The sequence below is a fragment of the Scleropages formosus genome, chromosome 5 (genome assembly GCF_900964775.1).
Source record: "Scleropages formosus chromosome 5, fSclFor1.1, whole genome shotgun sequence".
Classification (NCBI taxonomy): Eukaryota; Metazoa; Chordata; class Actinopteri; order Osteoglossiformes; family Osteoglossidae; genus Scleropages; species Scleropages formosus.
This window is the reverse complement of record NC_041810.1, coordinates 33,336,325-33,352,530: the sequence shown is the minus strand read 5'-3', so window position 1 is coordinate 33,352,530 and position 16,206 is coordinate 33,336,325. Positions and strand designations below refer to the sequence as shown.

The following is a 16,206-nucleotide window of genomic DNA, read 5'->3' as shown; positions in this document are numbered from 1 at the left end:
GGTCGCGGGGAACCGGAGTCTACCCGGTAACACAGGGCGTAGAAAATTGTAAAACGAAAAAAGGTAACTTCATGAAGTAAACATATTGACTAGAGACTAGCATGATAGAGGTGGCCCCTCATGTGGACTGGCTCAGGGAAGATGAAGGTAGTGGAGGAGGTTGTGATGGTCAGGGAGACATTGTTAGCTCTTGCTTTTATGTGATGTCTCACAGAATAGTTTGCTCTGTAGTTGTAGATAAACCCAATGCAAGAGAAAGACCGTCTTTGGCAGCACTCTACGCGCTAACATTTAGAACTTTCTTCCACACTCCGAGCCACTTGCCAAAGTTTTGCTTTCTCCAACTTTGCTAACACTTTAGTCTTTCTCTCTTCCAGTAGTCATTTTTATACAGCACTTTAATTAAATATATAAATTGACAATAAAACCACAATTGAGCAAAACAAGGTGCAAACACAAACGGGTCCATGTGCAAGTACAGATTGCTGGATAGCAACTTGAGAACGTGGCTACACCTTTCCCACAATGCAGTGCGTCTCAGTCTTTCTCACACAGCCCCTTGCTGCAATTGTCAAATACAGTCCCTATTGTCAGAGCCAGGCCAAATGTTGAGTAAGTGAAATGCTGGATAAATGAGAATCTGGACCAATTAATGAGCGCTACTAACAGCTGACTGGATACGTGAAAAACAAGATATGGGTAGATGGAATAACGGGGATGAGTGTGTTTTATCTTGTTTCACGGAGGAAAGAACCACAGTCCTTTTAGGTTAAGCTCCTTGTTCAACCCCCGCATCCAGCCTGTGCTGTACATGGGGGCCTCCTGCTCTGGAACACTGAAAAGGGAACTACTGAGCATTTGTCTGAAGTGCAGAGAGCTTTGGGGCTTCAAAACAACCCCCCGCCCACCCCGGGCACAGACTGCACACCCTCACTGAGACGTACTCCTAGCGTGGTTCTGAGGAACAGTTCATGAGCTCCATGAAGGGAATGAGCTTTCCTCTCCTTTTCCTGTGACTTTATACCAGCATTGGATTGCAGTCTCTCCCTGTGCAAAGCCCTCTGGGAATGATAACGCCCCACCCGCAGCACCCAGAGACCCTCTGAAGCACAGGAAGCTGCAAAGTGACAGAGAACGTGCGAAAAGCCACGCGTGCAAACGTGCTGGGAGGTGACCGATGGGGATGGTGTGTTTATCTCTGTAGTCGTCTGTACACTGAAAGGTCTTTGGAAAAAATTCTTTTCTTTCACTGACTAAAATAAAAAAAAAAAAAAAACAGTTCCAGGATCCTTCCATGAGCTAGTTTAAGTTTTCCCGGAAAACAAACGTTCAGGAATTAAAATCTGCAAGCAATATGTTCTGTACATATGGATTTTTTTTTTTTTTTTTTTTTAAAAAAAAAAAAAAAAATGAAAACAGTATACCGAGCTGTAAATGTATATTATTTAAAATGTTTTATTAACTGGACTACAATATTAAAAGGCATGTGTTAATTTAGTGTGTCCATCATTTGGCTTTATTAGCTAATTCACGTTAAATAAAAGATGCGCTTTCATTCAATTGGATGAAAGAATGAGTTTTGCCAGTTGTGCTGCGAGTTGTTTCAGCGGCACAGGACTCCAGGACTCCAGGACTCCAGGAACAAGCGAGGATGCTGGGCAGTCGGATGTCCTTTTGATCCCATACCGTCGGCCGGCTTTACTTGTAGCGCTATGATCGCGAGCATGAGAACAAACAGCGACTCGGTCTACAGTGCCCACTGACCCCAGTTGGTTACCTAAGCCATCACCTGAAGTCCACCCTTAGTGCCAGAGATGTCTCCCAACACAGAGGTTTGAGAACCTGCAAGGCCATTCTACAACAGCAAGACCCGATCTAATGGTGTTTCATTTAAAACATTTACATTTATTAATTTAGACACTTTACTCCAACGCGACATACATAATACAAAGAGTGCATTACATCAACAGAAGAAGAGATTGGATACAGACACGCTTCTAAAGTAATTTAGAGTAAATGGTTAAACCGTCACAATCCACCACTTCCTTTGAATGCAGGGAGATTCAACAGTTTGGAGTGAAAGGTGGAGTCCATTTCACCACATCAGAGACAACGGAAAAGCTTTGTGCTTTTGGGACCACCGAGCGGGCGGAGGTGGAAGAGTGTAGCAGTCTGGTTGGGGTGTAGTGAAACAATTTGATACCTTTATAAGCTTTGTGTCTGTAAATATCTATACAGGTAGGGGCAGTTGCTGAAATCTCATGGTAACAGAAGGTACAGAAGTGGTTTACTGTTTACCGCCCAAACGTGCAGCACCAGCAATACATTTTACATTTATTCATTTAGCTGACACTTTTCTCCAAAGCAACTTACAGTGTTAAGGATACGATTTTTTACCCATTTATGCAGCTGCGTAATTTTACTGGTGCCATTTAGAATAAATACCTTGCTCATGGGTACCATAGCCAGAGTTGGGGATTAAACCTGCAACCTTTGGATCCAAAGGTACCAACTCTAACCACTATGCTACTGGATAGACTATAAGGTTATAATTATATATAGATTATATAATACATGTATTATATATATGTATGCCCATGTATAAACTTTACTGAATCAGTTGTGTTCAGCTCACATACCTTCATGTTTTGACTAGTACTTTACAGGCAAGTTTTCCTACCAAAATAAGACCATAAAAAATGACCTTCATACAAGCGTTTCTACCAAAAGTGTGAGCAGTTCGAAAGGCCAAACGTTTCAAGGTTTCTGCTCTTCACTGCGCCAACAGTGGAAAAGGGGCCAGAGATCAGGGTCTCAGAAGCACATTGGTGCCCTGGAGCCAATTGTAGCCAACGATACCATCTGCAGTTATGCGCATCTTTAATTCATTTTAGGGTGTAACATTTTAATCCAAAAGAGCTTTTTGACAGTTGTTTGAGAGACATTTTGGAAAATGTGACCGAGTCACTGAACAGGGTCCAGTTAGTGCTCCAGGGGAGGGACTGGACACCAGTTTACACCGTAGCGCCTCAGTCCAAAGCAACAACAAGCACTGTGTTTTTATAGTCTAAGCGTTTTTTCACTATTTGGTGAACTCTGAGTTTGACATTTTCCCATTTCTCCTCATGAGTGAGTAGACAGTGGATGTTTATATCGCTTACCAGGTGACCCCATAGGTGAACAGCCCTGATTAGTTGGTTGGTTAGCCACTCACCTTGATCCTTCACCTGTTTGGACACCTGGACGTTTCAGCTAGTCTGCTGACAGCGTCACCTCTGTAGTGCAGAAACACATGCCCAAATACATCCTCCTGCACAAGCAATCTTCTCTTTAATCTATAACAAATGTATTGTTACTAACGATTATTCAACTGACATCTTTGTACACTAAGCTATTTACCCTGACTTATGCAGGTGGCCAATTTTTACTGTATTAAATGAGTAAATTCCTTAAATGCTGGTACCAGAGAATGACGCGGGATTTGAACCCAGGTCTATAGAGCACAAGGTGACAGTGCTAACCATTACACCATCTGCTGTCCCCCTGGAGAATGTAAATATTAAATATAATTATTAAATAGATGTTTAGGTTCAACCAGCAGAGTGAAAGACTCTTACCTTTTGCACTGAACCATGCTCTCCTGCTCCAAGGATAAGACAAAGATGTGTGACCAGGAAGTCCTGTATCACGAAATTATAATCCAGAACAGATTCTCCACAATGCGTTTTTTTTAATTTTTTTTTTTTTTTTTAAAGGAAAGCACTCTTGTAGGGGCAAATATTAATATCATTAATCCACAAAGTTGGGCTGTCGATGTAAAGCCTGAATTGACAGGAGTCCTAGGAATCCAATTACTGTGAGAAAAGTGCAATGCATTAAAAGCCAAAAACGGCGAGACGCAGCATTTGCATCATCTTCTTAACAGGCTCTGTAAAAACATCTTGAGATTTTTATTAAGTGTTAATGTGATTTCTCACAATTAGCAAGTACAGTCACAGATGGCGCAAACAGGCTGGACTTCACCCAAACTGTGTGTGAGAGTTACTTCACAGAGCTCTGTTTTGAAGGATTAGGATTTACGATTTACACACATATAACATGACAATGGACACAGAGGACTAAGATTTTCGCAGCATCAACCATCTTTACCGTGAAAAATTGAGCACTGCTTTACACTCTATGCAAGATGACAGCAAACACTTTGTTTAGTAAAGAGATTTTTATTCCTTTACAAAATAGGTACAAATACAGAAGTATGCTTTTCACACAAACTGGCAGATTCCTGAATATGTACAGTGTTTACCAAAAATAACATAGTTCTAATAAACACATGGTCTTTGTAAACAATATGTACAAATTATCCATACATTAAAACATCTTCTCCCACCTGTGTTTCAGCAATGCCATCCTAATAATCTTTTGGCTAAAAAGCTGGAGAAGTAAAAATGCCCCCCCCCCCTGCTATTTTATCAGAAACCATAAAAATAATTATTAAAATTGTCTGAAAATCACTCAACAAATATATCTATTTGTGCTTCTTTTAAATTATTTAGATGTTTTATTCTTCTGTATATCTGCTATGGTACTTTACCAAGATAAACCTGTGTTGCCTGAAATGCGGCAAGCTTAAATGTAAATTAAAAAAAACAATAATAAAATAAAAAAATATAAATAGTTAAAAAATTCCCTTTAACAGCTATAGACAATACTGCTTGATGCTTGCAGAGACAGATGCTCTCAGTGTACATTAGTAACAGTTTTTATTTTTCAGTTGCGATAAAATGCTAGAACTATATAGTATGACGCTGCTAGGAAACTAAACCTTCAATGCACGTGACCTTCAAAACCATCCTGGGAACATCTGCTCGACTCAAATGATTTAAGCGGCATAATTTAGACACAGGAGCTGCATAGAAGCAAGAGGCTCTGATTTTAACCAAGAGAGGCCATGGAAATCAGGGTTGTGTAAAGATGACGAACTGAAGCAAGGTACATCGCGAGTGCTGTTCCGAGTGAAAAGCAATCTACCGGAAGCCTCCACAACACACCACCCAGTCGAGTGACTGTTGCACTGCATTGTGGGAAATATCTGGGTGCCATTCTTCCAATCAGATGTGCGCCAGTGAAAAAAATCCCTATCGCACCGACTGCCCTTAAACTCAGCTACCGGTTCAAGGTGACACCTGATCAAGGCTAAAAACACAAATAGAGAAACAGGATATGAATAGTTGCACATGATGGTACAATCATCAACAGTCTAATCACTCACATGGGAAGGTATCATCTTTTCCGCTGCACAGAAGGTCACCGTACTGACATTGTGAAGGAACCCTCAGTCTGCTGCTTGTGGTCATGGTGCTCGAAGGACAGAGCTGTGCTGGAGCCCGTGTCTGAACAACCTTCTTCACTTGGCTATTACACCCATCCAGCCTGATCAGGATGTGTACGAGTTGAAGGAACACAGGCAGATTTACTCATTTACACAGACTGACCACTAGAACAATCACACACTGTCTTTCTTTAAGAAATGCAACATACATAATTTCACGGTAGCAGACGCTCATGACCTGAAAAATTACTTTGATGCTAAAATATTAAATAGGTGACAAAACTATTGTACATGCTGGTTAAGACTGCCCTCAAGCAAATTAACTATTTACATCTGAATTTACTTGCTGTTGCAGTTGTACTCAGTTTCTCTTCATTTTCATTTTGATAATTCCAAATAAGCACAGAATACGAAGACGCTGGAAGTACGAGGCGCCTTTCGGAGACTCTGCTGTCTTGTTTGGAAATGTGAGGCAATGCAGTGAAACTATCAACTTTGGAGGGTCTCCAATATATTGCTTTTAAAAAAGGACACAGAGTTCTCCTTCACTTTGGGATGGCCAGTTAAGTACCAGGTAGATGAAGAATATACAGGTGACGCACGCACGCACGCGCCATTCTGAACCGCACTCCTGCTTGGTCGTCTCCCATATACATAACACAAAAGACACGGTATATTTTGCGGATAAAGGGGAGGAGGAAGCTAATCCTGTTTTTTTTTTTTTTTTTTTCCTTTTTAAGTTCGTTTTTAATTTATTAAAAAATATCCAAATGAAGTCACGCTGAAGACGAGCAGAAGCAACTGACCCGACGGAAGGCACCGTGAGGGAGGGCTGTGGGCTGGCAGGGGCTACTTGAGTAGAGCGCGATACAGAAGCAGTGAGCGTGCCATCTCCCGCTCCTGCTCCATGCAGAATATCAAGTCCCTGAGGTTGACGCGGGTGATGCGCTGCCTTGCGTACTGGCGGGAGGAGGCGCCGATCGAGGAGGTCCCGGCCGGTGAGCCCACTGAACTGCCTAATACCTGCACAGGAAGAGAGGAGCGGTGATGAGGGAAGCTGTTAGAGCACCGCTGATGGACAGGACATCTGAAGGTCCAATGTTAAACACATAAGGTGGTCTTCTGATATTGGACATTTTTAATGAAATAATTAGCTGTATAAGCAGGTAAAACATCTGCAGAGCAGCTGGAGAACAATGCAATTAACTAATAAAGAGCCTTTCTCACGTCTAACAACAGTTTGCAAAATTAGACCTCCTGGTTCTGGTGTCCCCAACGTACTCTCCACTGGCACTAGTTTCCACTATGGTGACACCCCTCATTCACCTGACTTTCTAAAATACCTTCAACCTATCATTAACATAAGCATGAATAAGAGGCACGGTTATCACCAGTGGAGACATTCTGATTTGGAATATTTTATGTTAAGAGATACTATTAACAAGAGCCAAGACAAATGACAAAATTCCAAATGAAACAAGTCAGCTGACTGGTGTACAAAACATACTGACTACAACATAAGTACAAAAAAAGTAGAAAGGGTATTTTAACGGCAATTCCTCCCCGACCCAAAAGATGCCGTTACATTTATGCTGGTTATGTTCCATGAACATGAAGAACAGAAGACTGATGCTAATGTGAAACATGTGAAAGAGAGCCACAACCCCCACACTAAGCTTCTGCAGTCATCACAACAAACATAATCATACATGGTTTCACAGTGTTCCTACAGGGGGGGGGATGTCCTCGAGCTAGACCAGGAGGTTGGGAGAGAGACCTTCTCTGAGCTGTGGGGCTCTGTCGGTCACTATGGCCCACCACGAGCTCCTTGTTATCAAACCCTTCTTCCACAGCTGGGCGGACCAGGCAGGGGCCAGTGACACAACTGTTTAAGCTTAGTCTTTCTTTCAACAAGCTCAACACATCTGTCAGGAACACAGCCCTGTTGACGCCTGCATCCATGTAGACACATCGGTTGTTGATTCACGGCGGGAGGGGGCAGAAGGGAAAAAAAAAAACCACATCTGGGTGTTGTGTTCCTTAGGCAGCGAAAAGTGTATGACCGCACTTCTCCCCTGTCAACGATGACTACCAGCTCGCAGAGGTCACCGCAGAGCAGGAAGGAAGGAAGATTCGTGTTTCAAACAGCATCAGTCCATCTCCTCAATGGATGCTTTCATCCATGTGCTCATATGACTTTGGCAGGACAAATTTAGTGGAAAGATGTATCAAGGCACACAGTGAGAGGCTGGCTTTCAGTTGTGGCAAGAAGGGAAGTGCGAGAACGCTCTTGAGTGCTGGTTGTGGCTTGTGTCTGTGTGGGCACACCCTGGGATGAGCCCGGGCCCAATGCCCCAGGTGCACAGCCCACGGCACAGAGCCGCTCCCGCCAGGTGCTCACAGAGAGTCGCTGGGCAGGGCGGCTTTCCCAGGCTGCTTGTGTGTTTGCGCACGCACACGCACAGAGGAAAGCAATCCTCTACACCACACTCTGAGCTCAGCATGGAGACAGAAAGACTCTCCCACCTCCTGTCCACGTGGAGCACACAGGTGTGTGGAACAGGTGCTGATTGAGTGTTAAAGAGAAAAGTGAGGATTCAAGACAACGACAGTTGCGTCTCCTTGCAGAGTCCTTCCCGTCAACCCGAGTACTCCTCAAGCACCAGTTTCACACAGGGTGTCAATGCTTTGATGGAATGGCAGAGCAAGTGGGTTTTGCTCTGAATGCTCCCGTGATGAGTGCCACACGGCGCTCATGAAGCCCTTTAACAGAACCAAACGGAACAGCTAATGTACAGACTGCTTCCGATGTCCTGCAACCACCCTGTTATAACACCGGTATTTGGCGTGTACTATTTAAGGAAGCTGTTTCTTAGACTACAGACCTTGATGTACTTGATGCACAGATACAGTTCCGCTTCTTTTTCTAACCTGGTTAGATCCAGTTTGCTCTTTTCTGTCAAGACAATATTATATTATGTAATATTATAATATTGGCATCTTTTGTATGAACTCTTCAGTCTCTGGACATTCTTACACATAGAAAAACCTTCATTTTGCAAAACGATAGATTGACATGTTTCAGAAAGCGCTTTCATTTTGCCCATTTTTGAACCAAGAAATGAACTTTAGGAATTCCAGCACCTTGCAACCCAAGGAAAGGCACTTGCACTTCACTCGCTTTGGCGGAGAGAACAGTCGAGTTCAAGCTGTGCTAACATAATTACAAAGGTTTCTCCGTGATTAGGAACGTTACCATTAGTTACCATTAGGACACCGTGGAGTATTGGCTGCTGAAAATGGGGGTTTGCAGTCATATATGAATAATTGATTATTAATTAATAATTTCTAGCAGTAATAGCCATTTCCAACATTAGCAATATTGTCTTGTTATATTTTATATTTTTAAATCAACGTAATGTTACTGTGATTTAAAAAAAAAAAAAAAAAAAAAAAAAAAAAAAAAAAAAAAAAAAAACTACCAATTCTTTCAAACACATGAACATTTGTGTGATTCCAAATCTCTGAATGCTAGTTTACATTCATTCATGTGGCTGATGCTTTTCTTCAAAGCGACTTCCAATAAACACTATGTAGTATTACAAGTATACAACTTATTCACCCAAGGTGACTTACACTGACATATAGGCTACTTACAATCTTACAAGGCTACTTACTCATCCATACACCAGTGAAACACACAAGCTCTCTGTCATTCGTATACCCACCCACACATTATGGGTGACTTCCGACAACAAGACAACCTCCCCCTCTCACTCAGAACTGCTGAATCTCAGTCCACATTTAAAAAGGATCTTAAAACTCACCTCTTCCAGGCTCGCTTCGCCCACGATTTCTTAAGTTCACATAAGCTGTAAATGTTCATGCACTATAACTTTAAGCTCATGCCTGGATAAACGTTTACGCCACTACTCCTGTAATGTAACATAAATGTTTATATGTATCTTTAAAAAAAAAAAAAAAATACTATAAAGGTGATCAGGAATCGTCGATATTCTGATAAAGTTTTATGCAGCTACTTGTGTAATGAACACTTCATATGGTAGAAAAACTAACTGTACTTAATCACGCGTCTTCATCTAAGTGTCTCTTTCTTCTAATGTAATGCACACATTGTATTTTTTCACGAGATGTACATCACTTTGAAGAAAAGCACCTGCTAAATGAATAAATGTACTAACATAGAATATAAATGGAGTATTTTATTTTCATGCTGCAGTATTTTCACTTTCATTTCTAAAGCTATCTTCCTGCAATTTTTCTTTTCAGCACCACTAGAACACTCACTATCATTTGCTAGCCACTGTGAACAAAAATAACTTGAAGAGAATCATAAATGAAAAGCTTTGCAAATAAAACAGTCACAGCTAGACACCCAGACAATGAGAACCAAACAATAAGAAATACGGCAGCACGGCCTGTCAATGTTATTGTACAGCAGATGGAGCAGTTGTTGCTACAAATTGCCAAATGAGACTCGAAAATAATGAGTTTAATGGGACTGCTGTTTGGGTCGTTGTACATAGGTAGAATATGTTGTATGTTGAGGACTACTGTGTATGTGTGTTCATTTGGTCTGGTTTTCCCACAATGCCACCAACAGGCTTGCCAGGCGCCACACACGGACCTCACACCAAGGGCGGGGGACCCCTCTCCAGCCCATATCCCATGCTGGCCATTAATTAACAACAGAAATGTTTTCTTTTATACTGGGGCAGCAGGGAAGGAGACATTTTCAAAGAGTTAACAGATGTCAGCCCCGTTGCTCCTGGCTTTTCCACATCGGCTGACTGAGGTATTTGGACTTTTAGTCTCTATACAGTACATGAAGATTGAATAACAATTTGCAGATGTTTAAACATATACATTTTGGAGCAAAGCCCATTTTTAAGTCCAAAAGGAGCAAGATTAAAGGAATTAGGAGGGGTGCTGGGAAACGCTGCGGCTGCACCCTGCTTATCGTGGGTGAGGCTGATGAATGCGCCAGGTTTAGATGTGAGGGTTTGCGTCAAAAGGGTCGGTCAGCAAACACCTGTCGGAGGAAACCGCGAGCACCCTGACCTCCCGGGCAACCGGAGACAATACAGGAGGGGGCGTATTTAACCTTGCTGAGGCAGAACTGGTCCTCTGCTCTCCCAAAAGCCACAGTCATCCGTCTCTTTCGGTCCCTCCACCATCGATCCAAATGTAAAATAACAGAGCAGGCTCTACTTTCAATCTGAGCTTTGCTCTCTTAGGAATTAAAAAAGAGAGAAAAAAAAATCTCTAAAAGAAAACCCTGACTCTTGGATACTGATGAAAAATGGAGGAATTAAACTCAAAAACAAACAAACAACTTCCATTCAGCTGCAGACTATAGGACGACAAATCTTAAAAAAGGCCAATTGCAGAGCATCTTAATACACGTATAAAACATAAAAACGACACCACTGTTCCATGGCAATACGTACAAACCATGCAGAATTTCAGCCAAGGAAAGAGACGAAGGGGGGAGGAAAGGGGGAAAAAACACCTTATTACTTCTAACTCCTGCAAGCCATTTTGGTCTCCAAAGGTTCTGGAGCGCCTGAGGCCATGTGTCTGCAGTGTTTCGGGAAATGACTTGCCTTCGCACGAACGCTGCTCTGCTCTGCAGTGCCGCTGCCCCCAGCATCCCCGCTCGCTCTATTCTTAACCCTTTGCTGCCTCTCCCCGAGAGGGACCCTCGCTGGCTCAGCGTCGCAGCCCCCGTCACACCACGAGACGAACAACCACACAGGTCCCATCAACTTCCTTAACCACAGCAGTGCTGAGAATGGAACACCATGATGAGTGGACACAAAGTGGGTGGGAGAGGGGGACAAAACAACAATCTCTACATTCCCAGCCAATGTTGCGGTGAAGCAAGACACCGATGCACCGTTACGAGTGTATTAACTGCGGATTATATCTGCAAACTAGTTGACACAACACATAATTAAAACATCCTGCTTCGGGTCGGGAATTTTCTAATTAGCAGCGAACTGACAAAGCTGCAATCCTGTCGCCTTGAGTTGCAGAGCCCACGGGGTCGAGAGCAGATGAAAGTGGAACCTGGAGCAGTTCACCATGGGCTGTGCGCGGGTTTCCTTAGAACCTAGGCACAGGGTCACCAGGCTTAATGGCATACAGAGCCCAGAACCCTCCTCCTACACAGTGCGCCTGCAATTTTCCTGCCCTCCAACAAAGAAAACTTTGCACTTTGTGTTGCACTCGAGTGTAGCAAAAGAATTTGTGTACAAGCAAAGCAAAACTGGCGTTAAGAAAGCCTGCATGCAGTGAAGTGAGCCACACTGCATGGGATGCCAGTCCTTGCAAGTGAAAGGGTTTTAGGCCTTGCTGTTGCTCCTGTGCCTCCACAGTATCTCCACACCTTCTGAGTGCTCAGCTCAGGAGGCCGAAGGAACAATGTCATTTTGGAGGTGACATTCACTGCAAAAAAAAAAAAAAAAGAAAAAGGAAAAAAAAAAAAAAAAAAAAAAAAAAAAGATTTACTCATAAAAATCTTTCCTTAAATTCATGTAAGCTTCACTGGGAACAAAGCTGATGCTTTTTAAGATGAAAAAGAAAAGGGAAAAACAGAGACCATTAAAACTTACTTCATAATCCAGACAACATGTTGGGCCAAGTATGAATTACAGCTCATGAAAGACCGGTTGAGAAACTTGGCAGCATTAAATATTCAAACCGTTTCATAAATAAAATGAACCCAATTAAAGCTGAAATGGGAGAAGGGTAATGAGACTCAAATCAGAGTCCTTGTCTTCAGAAGTATCCCTAATGAGGCACTGTTGGTTTAGAAGCAGATGCTTAAATGGCGCAACCATGTCATTTGCAGTGACCTGTTGCTGGACTCAATGTGTCCGCAGAAGGTTACCAAGATGCTTGTCAAAGAAGGTTTGCGTTCAGCAGGACGCCACACCCACCACTGAGCCACCCAAGTGGAAATGGGCTTCTTATTGCTCACTGGGCCTCCATGAAACAAAAGATTTGCATGGTGCTTTAAGCATTTTACTATGATTAATGTTATTTAGCTCATACTTTTGTCTAAGTCAGCTTACAATGTTAAGTATGCTTTTCCTAAGACTACCATAAAATCACAGATATAATGCATACTCACGGTTCTTGCTATAATGCAAAAAGTGTAAATAGACACAATGCACAGGTTTATTTCATGGTCAGTTTCCACTAAATTTGGATGAAGAGTAACAAGCATTACAGTAAATGTACATGAAGTAATAACATGTCATCACAGTGAGCTTATACTGCAGCCAAAAAATGGAATAAATTATGCTGAAACAAATGGGAACAGGGACACGAGTCACAAAAATGACATCATAATGCATCTGATATCAAGCGACTTCAAAAACGGTTTCATTATATACAGGACTAGTTTTTGGACTTACCGTGCATTATGCAAATATCTCTGTTAAACCTTCCTGTTTATGTCTATTCATGTTTTGTCTATTACAGCAAGCACGAAAAGGGTTACATGTGGGCATCCAGGGCAGCTGGCAGCATAGTGGTTGGAGCCGCTGCCTTTGGACCCAAAGGTTGCAGGTTCAAATTTCATCTCCAGCTGTATCACTCTTGAGCAATGGACACCCCCTAAATTACTTGAATAAAAAATTACCCAGATGCATAAACCGGTAAATAATTAAATTGCTTAACGGTATAGGTTTCTTAGGACAAAAGTATCAGGTAAACGTAAACCTGTTAAAATTCGGGAAATAATCACACAAATCTAACCGTAAACATTGTGCTTTGCAGTAGTGTGATGTTCATGCAGTCAGTGACTCTACTGTCTCTTGCCAACTTGCAGCCTGAAAAAAACTTTAGCAAAATGTTATCCTTTGTATTATGCGCACACACAGGCTAAAAAAGGGAAAGATTTCACAGAACTTAATTATAGTAGTAAGATTTATAAATTAAAAAACATTTATACGGTTAATGAACTGTACCTGCAACCCCCTGCCAAGGTACAGTTAGGAGAAGGTTTTAAATTACAAAAAACACTAAGAGCATAGAAAGGGTTTGCCTGCATACAACTGCCAATCTAGAGCAGAACAACAGAGCAGACAGATTCTCTGCGACTCGTCTTACTCCCACGGAGGGAGTACACAAGAGGAAGGCGCAGAATGGAGCAGGAGACGTGTCGGAGAAAGAAAACAAACTAATTCCGTGATGGTGAAGTGGCGTAAACAAAGCCCTCCGAGTGTGCGCAAGCAGTGCAGGTTATATGGGACCCTCACCTATGAACAGAAAAACAGCGCAGTGAACAAAGGGCTCGCTGAACTTTCGCTGCTTATGAGTGAAATGATAGGAAAGGTGCTCATGTTTAATAAACATGCTCCATAAGACAGGCGGAGAACACGGGCACGTGGCTTTGGCGAGGGCATGTGGGGGGGCTCCTTGCGGGACACGGTGTCGGAACTGAACGCTTAAGCAGCTTCTTTAAGGACAAAAGGAGAGCACGCTCCTTTCAGCGCGTGTCGGAGTGTTCCCTAATTCATACCATCTCCATCCTACGGGCTTTCAAAGTTCAAAATGTGACCCAAAAACTGGTCTCAGAAGACACGCTACACTCTATCCACAGAGAAGATATCTTGCTCTTTATAAACTTCTGTTTCCAAAGGCTGACATGTACTCATTTTATTTTATTAAAATATAATATTTCAGGCTTTTATTTTTTTAATTTTAGAAGTTTTACACCTTTTCAACACATTCAGTTTTGCCTTCAGATATTAATAGAGCACAACTCTGGTGCTCTGCTCTCCCATTTAGTGAATCTCATTGTACTTTTTATGTCCTTATCTACATTTTCAGGGGTGGGGAGGGAGACACACATAGACAATGCAAACGCTAATGCTTTTAGCCATCTGATGTCCAAAGGAACACGATGGAATGAGAGGCTGAGATGGAAGTCCACACCCCCTGACATCCCATGCTGTAGCAAGGCTACACATCCCCATCACGCAAAACTCTAGGAAGCCTACCACAGCATGTGAAAATTTCCTTCTGGCTGCTTCCGTGCCCAAAATGCATCCTAGCAATTAATAAAAAGGAAAATATGCTGCTGCAACCAGTTTTGTATAATGACAAATCTCTATATTGACACAGCATAAATACACACCCATCATGCAATGCAAACTGTGTGCCTTCCCAAGGAAGGCCCCTGTCTTTCGGTACCTTGGGCTCCCTTGCTGCGGGCTGTGCCTGCTGGCATTTGCCTGTTGGCCAGGCCTGGCACTCATGGGGCTGCCTGGGATGCAACAGCCTCGACAAGCGCCAAAAGCCCTTTGTGTTCAAAGCAGATGAGGAAATTCCATCACAGAAGCCATGAAGACGAGGCACGGCTATGCCAGCGGTGAAACCCAGAGCATAGCTGCTGTCAGCCCACATTTCAGCAGCAATGTTGGGGGTTGAAAAGGTAAAAACGCCACATTTAGGTCTCCTTAATACCTGTCAACAGGTGGGGACCACCCAAGGAACGATGGGCTGGTCTCAATCTCAGTGTGTTACATCACCTCTCCCATAACTTCTGCAAACTTGATGTGGAGTTTGGTGTGCGCATGCACAAAGACCCAGCGCAATGTGTATTCTTTTGGGCAGTAGGCTCTTCAAAGAGCAAAGAGAAAGCTACACCTTTAGAACCATGAAGACTCTTCAGTTTCTTGTGCCACGTATGTCACTTTGCACGATTAACCCAACCTGGCTTGTGTTAGCCATACCATCAGGCTATAGGTTCGTGAGCAGATAGGTCATCTTAAGAAGATGCAGCATTCCAGTAGGCTGGTGTACCCTTGATACAACCAGCAAAAGGAAGACACATCCAAACAAGCCTCAAATTTTTGCTCTATGCAAGTTTTGTATATCATTCACTTATCTATTTGTTCACCTGACATTTGTTTCAATCATGTTTTAATCTCTTGGTCTGCAGAAACCAGTTTACTTCGCACAATCTAACTTTGAATTGCCAAGGAAAATGGGACACAAAGAATACACCTGTAGAACATAGGGACATGTGTTTGCTAAATAATGCATTAGGGTTAAAATCTCTTGTACAACAGTACACATGCAATATTCTGTAACACGGAGTGAATGGAAGCCTTTAGTGCAGATGATGAAATGAAACTTTCTCCTCAACCTTCTTCAGAAGGATGCTATTACAGGGAGAACTGCAGAACATATGCAGTTATCCATGGGTTACTGGCCTGTATAACAAATGCAGTTGCTTACATGGATGGTAAATTACATGGATTGCAAATCTAAATAACTGTTGAGAGGGTTAATACTCAATATAAAAAGAATGCAATGAAAATGCAGAGGTCTGTACTAAAAAAAGAACACATTTTAAATGTTTTTAAAACTACTTTCAACACAAACACAATCCAAATTCATCCTGTAGACCTCGGAAACGATTAAAGCTGTGGAGTTTTTACACATCGTGTACATGTGTGAAAGATGCACCTGTCTGGTCCAGGAAGAGCTGAAAGTTTCCTTTTTAAAGAGCACAAAATTGAAAGGAAAGTATAACAAAGCCTGTTTAAAAGCGAGCAGCTGCAAGACTGTAGCGTTTTCTCCCTATAAGAAGCCATTCCTAACGTGTTAAAATTGATCAAATGGAAAGCACTGAATAGAAGCGGGGGAAAAAAATTAAGCTGAGTCGAGAAGTGTGACTTGGATTTAATATTTTATAATTGCCAAGGGACATTCTGAGATCAATGCATTTCTTGCCCGAGACATACATCAGAAAGAGATGTACTTCAGTCTTTTTTTGGGGAACTTGAGTCTGTTTAATTCTGGTGCATGTGAAATAGGCCTTCCTTGGCCCTTCT

The 16,206-nt window shown here is 42.3% G+C and overlaps 1 protein-coding gene across 2 annotated transcripts in view; it reads right to left on the bottom strand.

Moving 5' to 3' along the window:
• Positions 1–4,386: 4,386 nt before the first annotated feature.
• The window catches only part of LOC108932948 (transcription initiation factor TFIID subunit 4-like), a 56,405-nt gene continuing 44,585 nt past the window's right edge, over positions 4,387–16,206 (bottom strand). For both annotated transcript variants that reach the window (XM_029252451.1, XM_029252452.1), the window contains one exon: positions 4,387–6,352. In XM_029252451.1, coding sequence (XP_029108284.1) covers positions 6,179–6,352 — 174 coding nt within the window. In that variant the 3' untranslated portion in view covers positions 4,387–6,178. The remainder of the gene's footprint in view (positions 6,353–16,206) is intronic.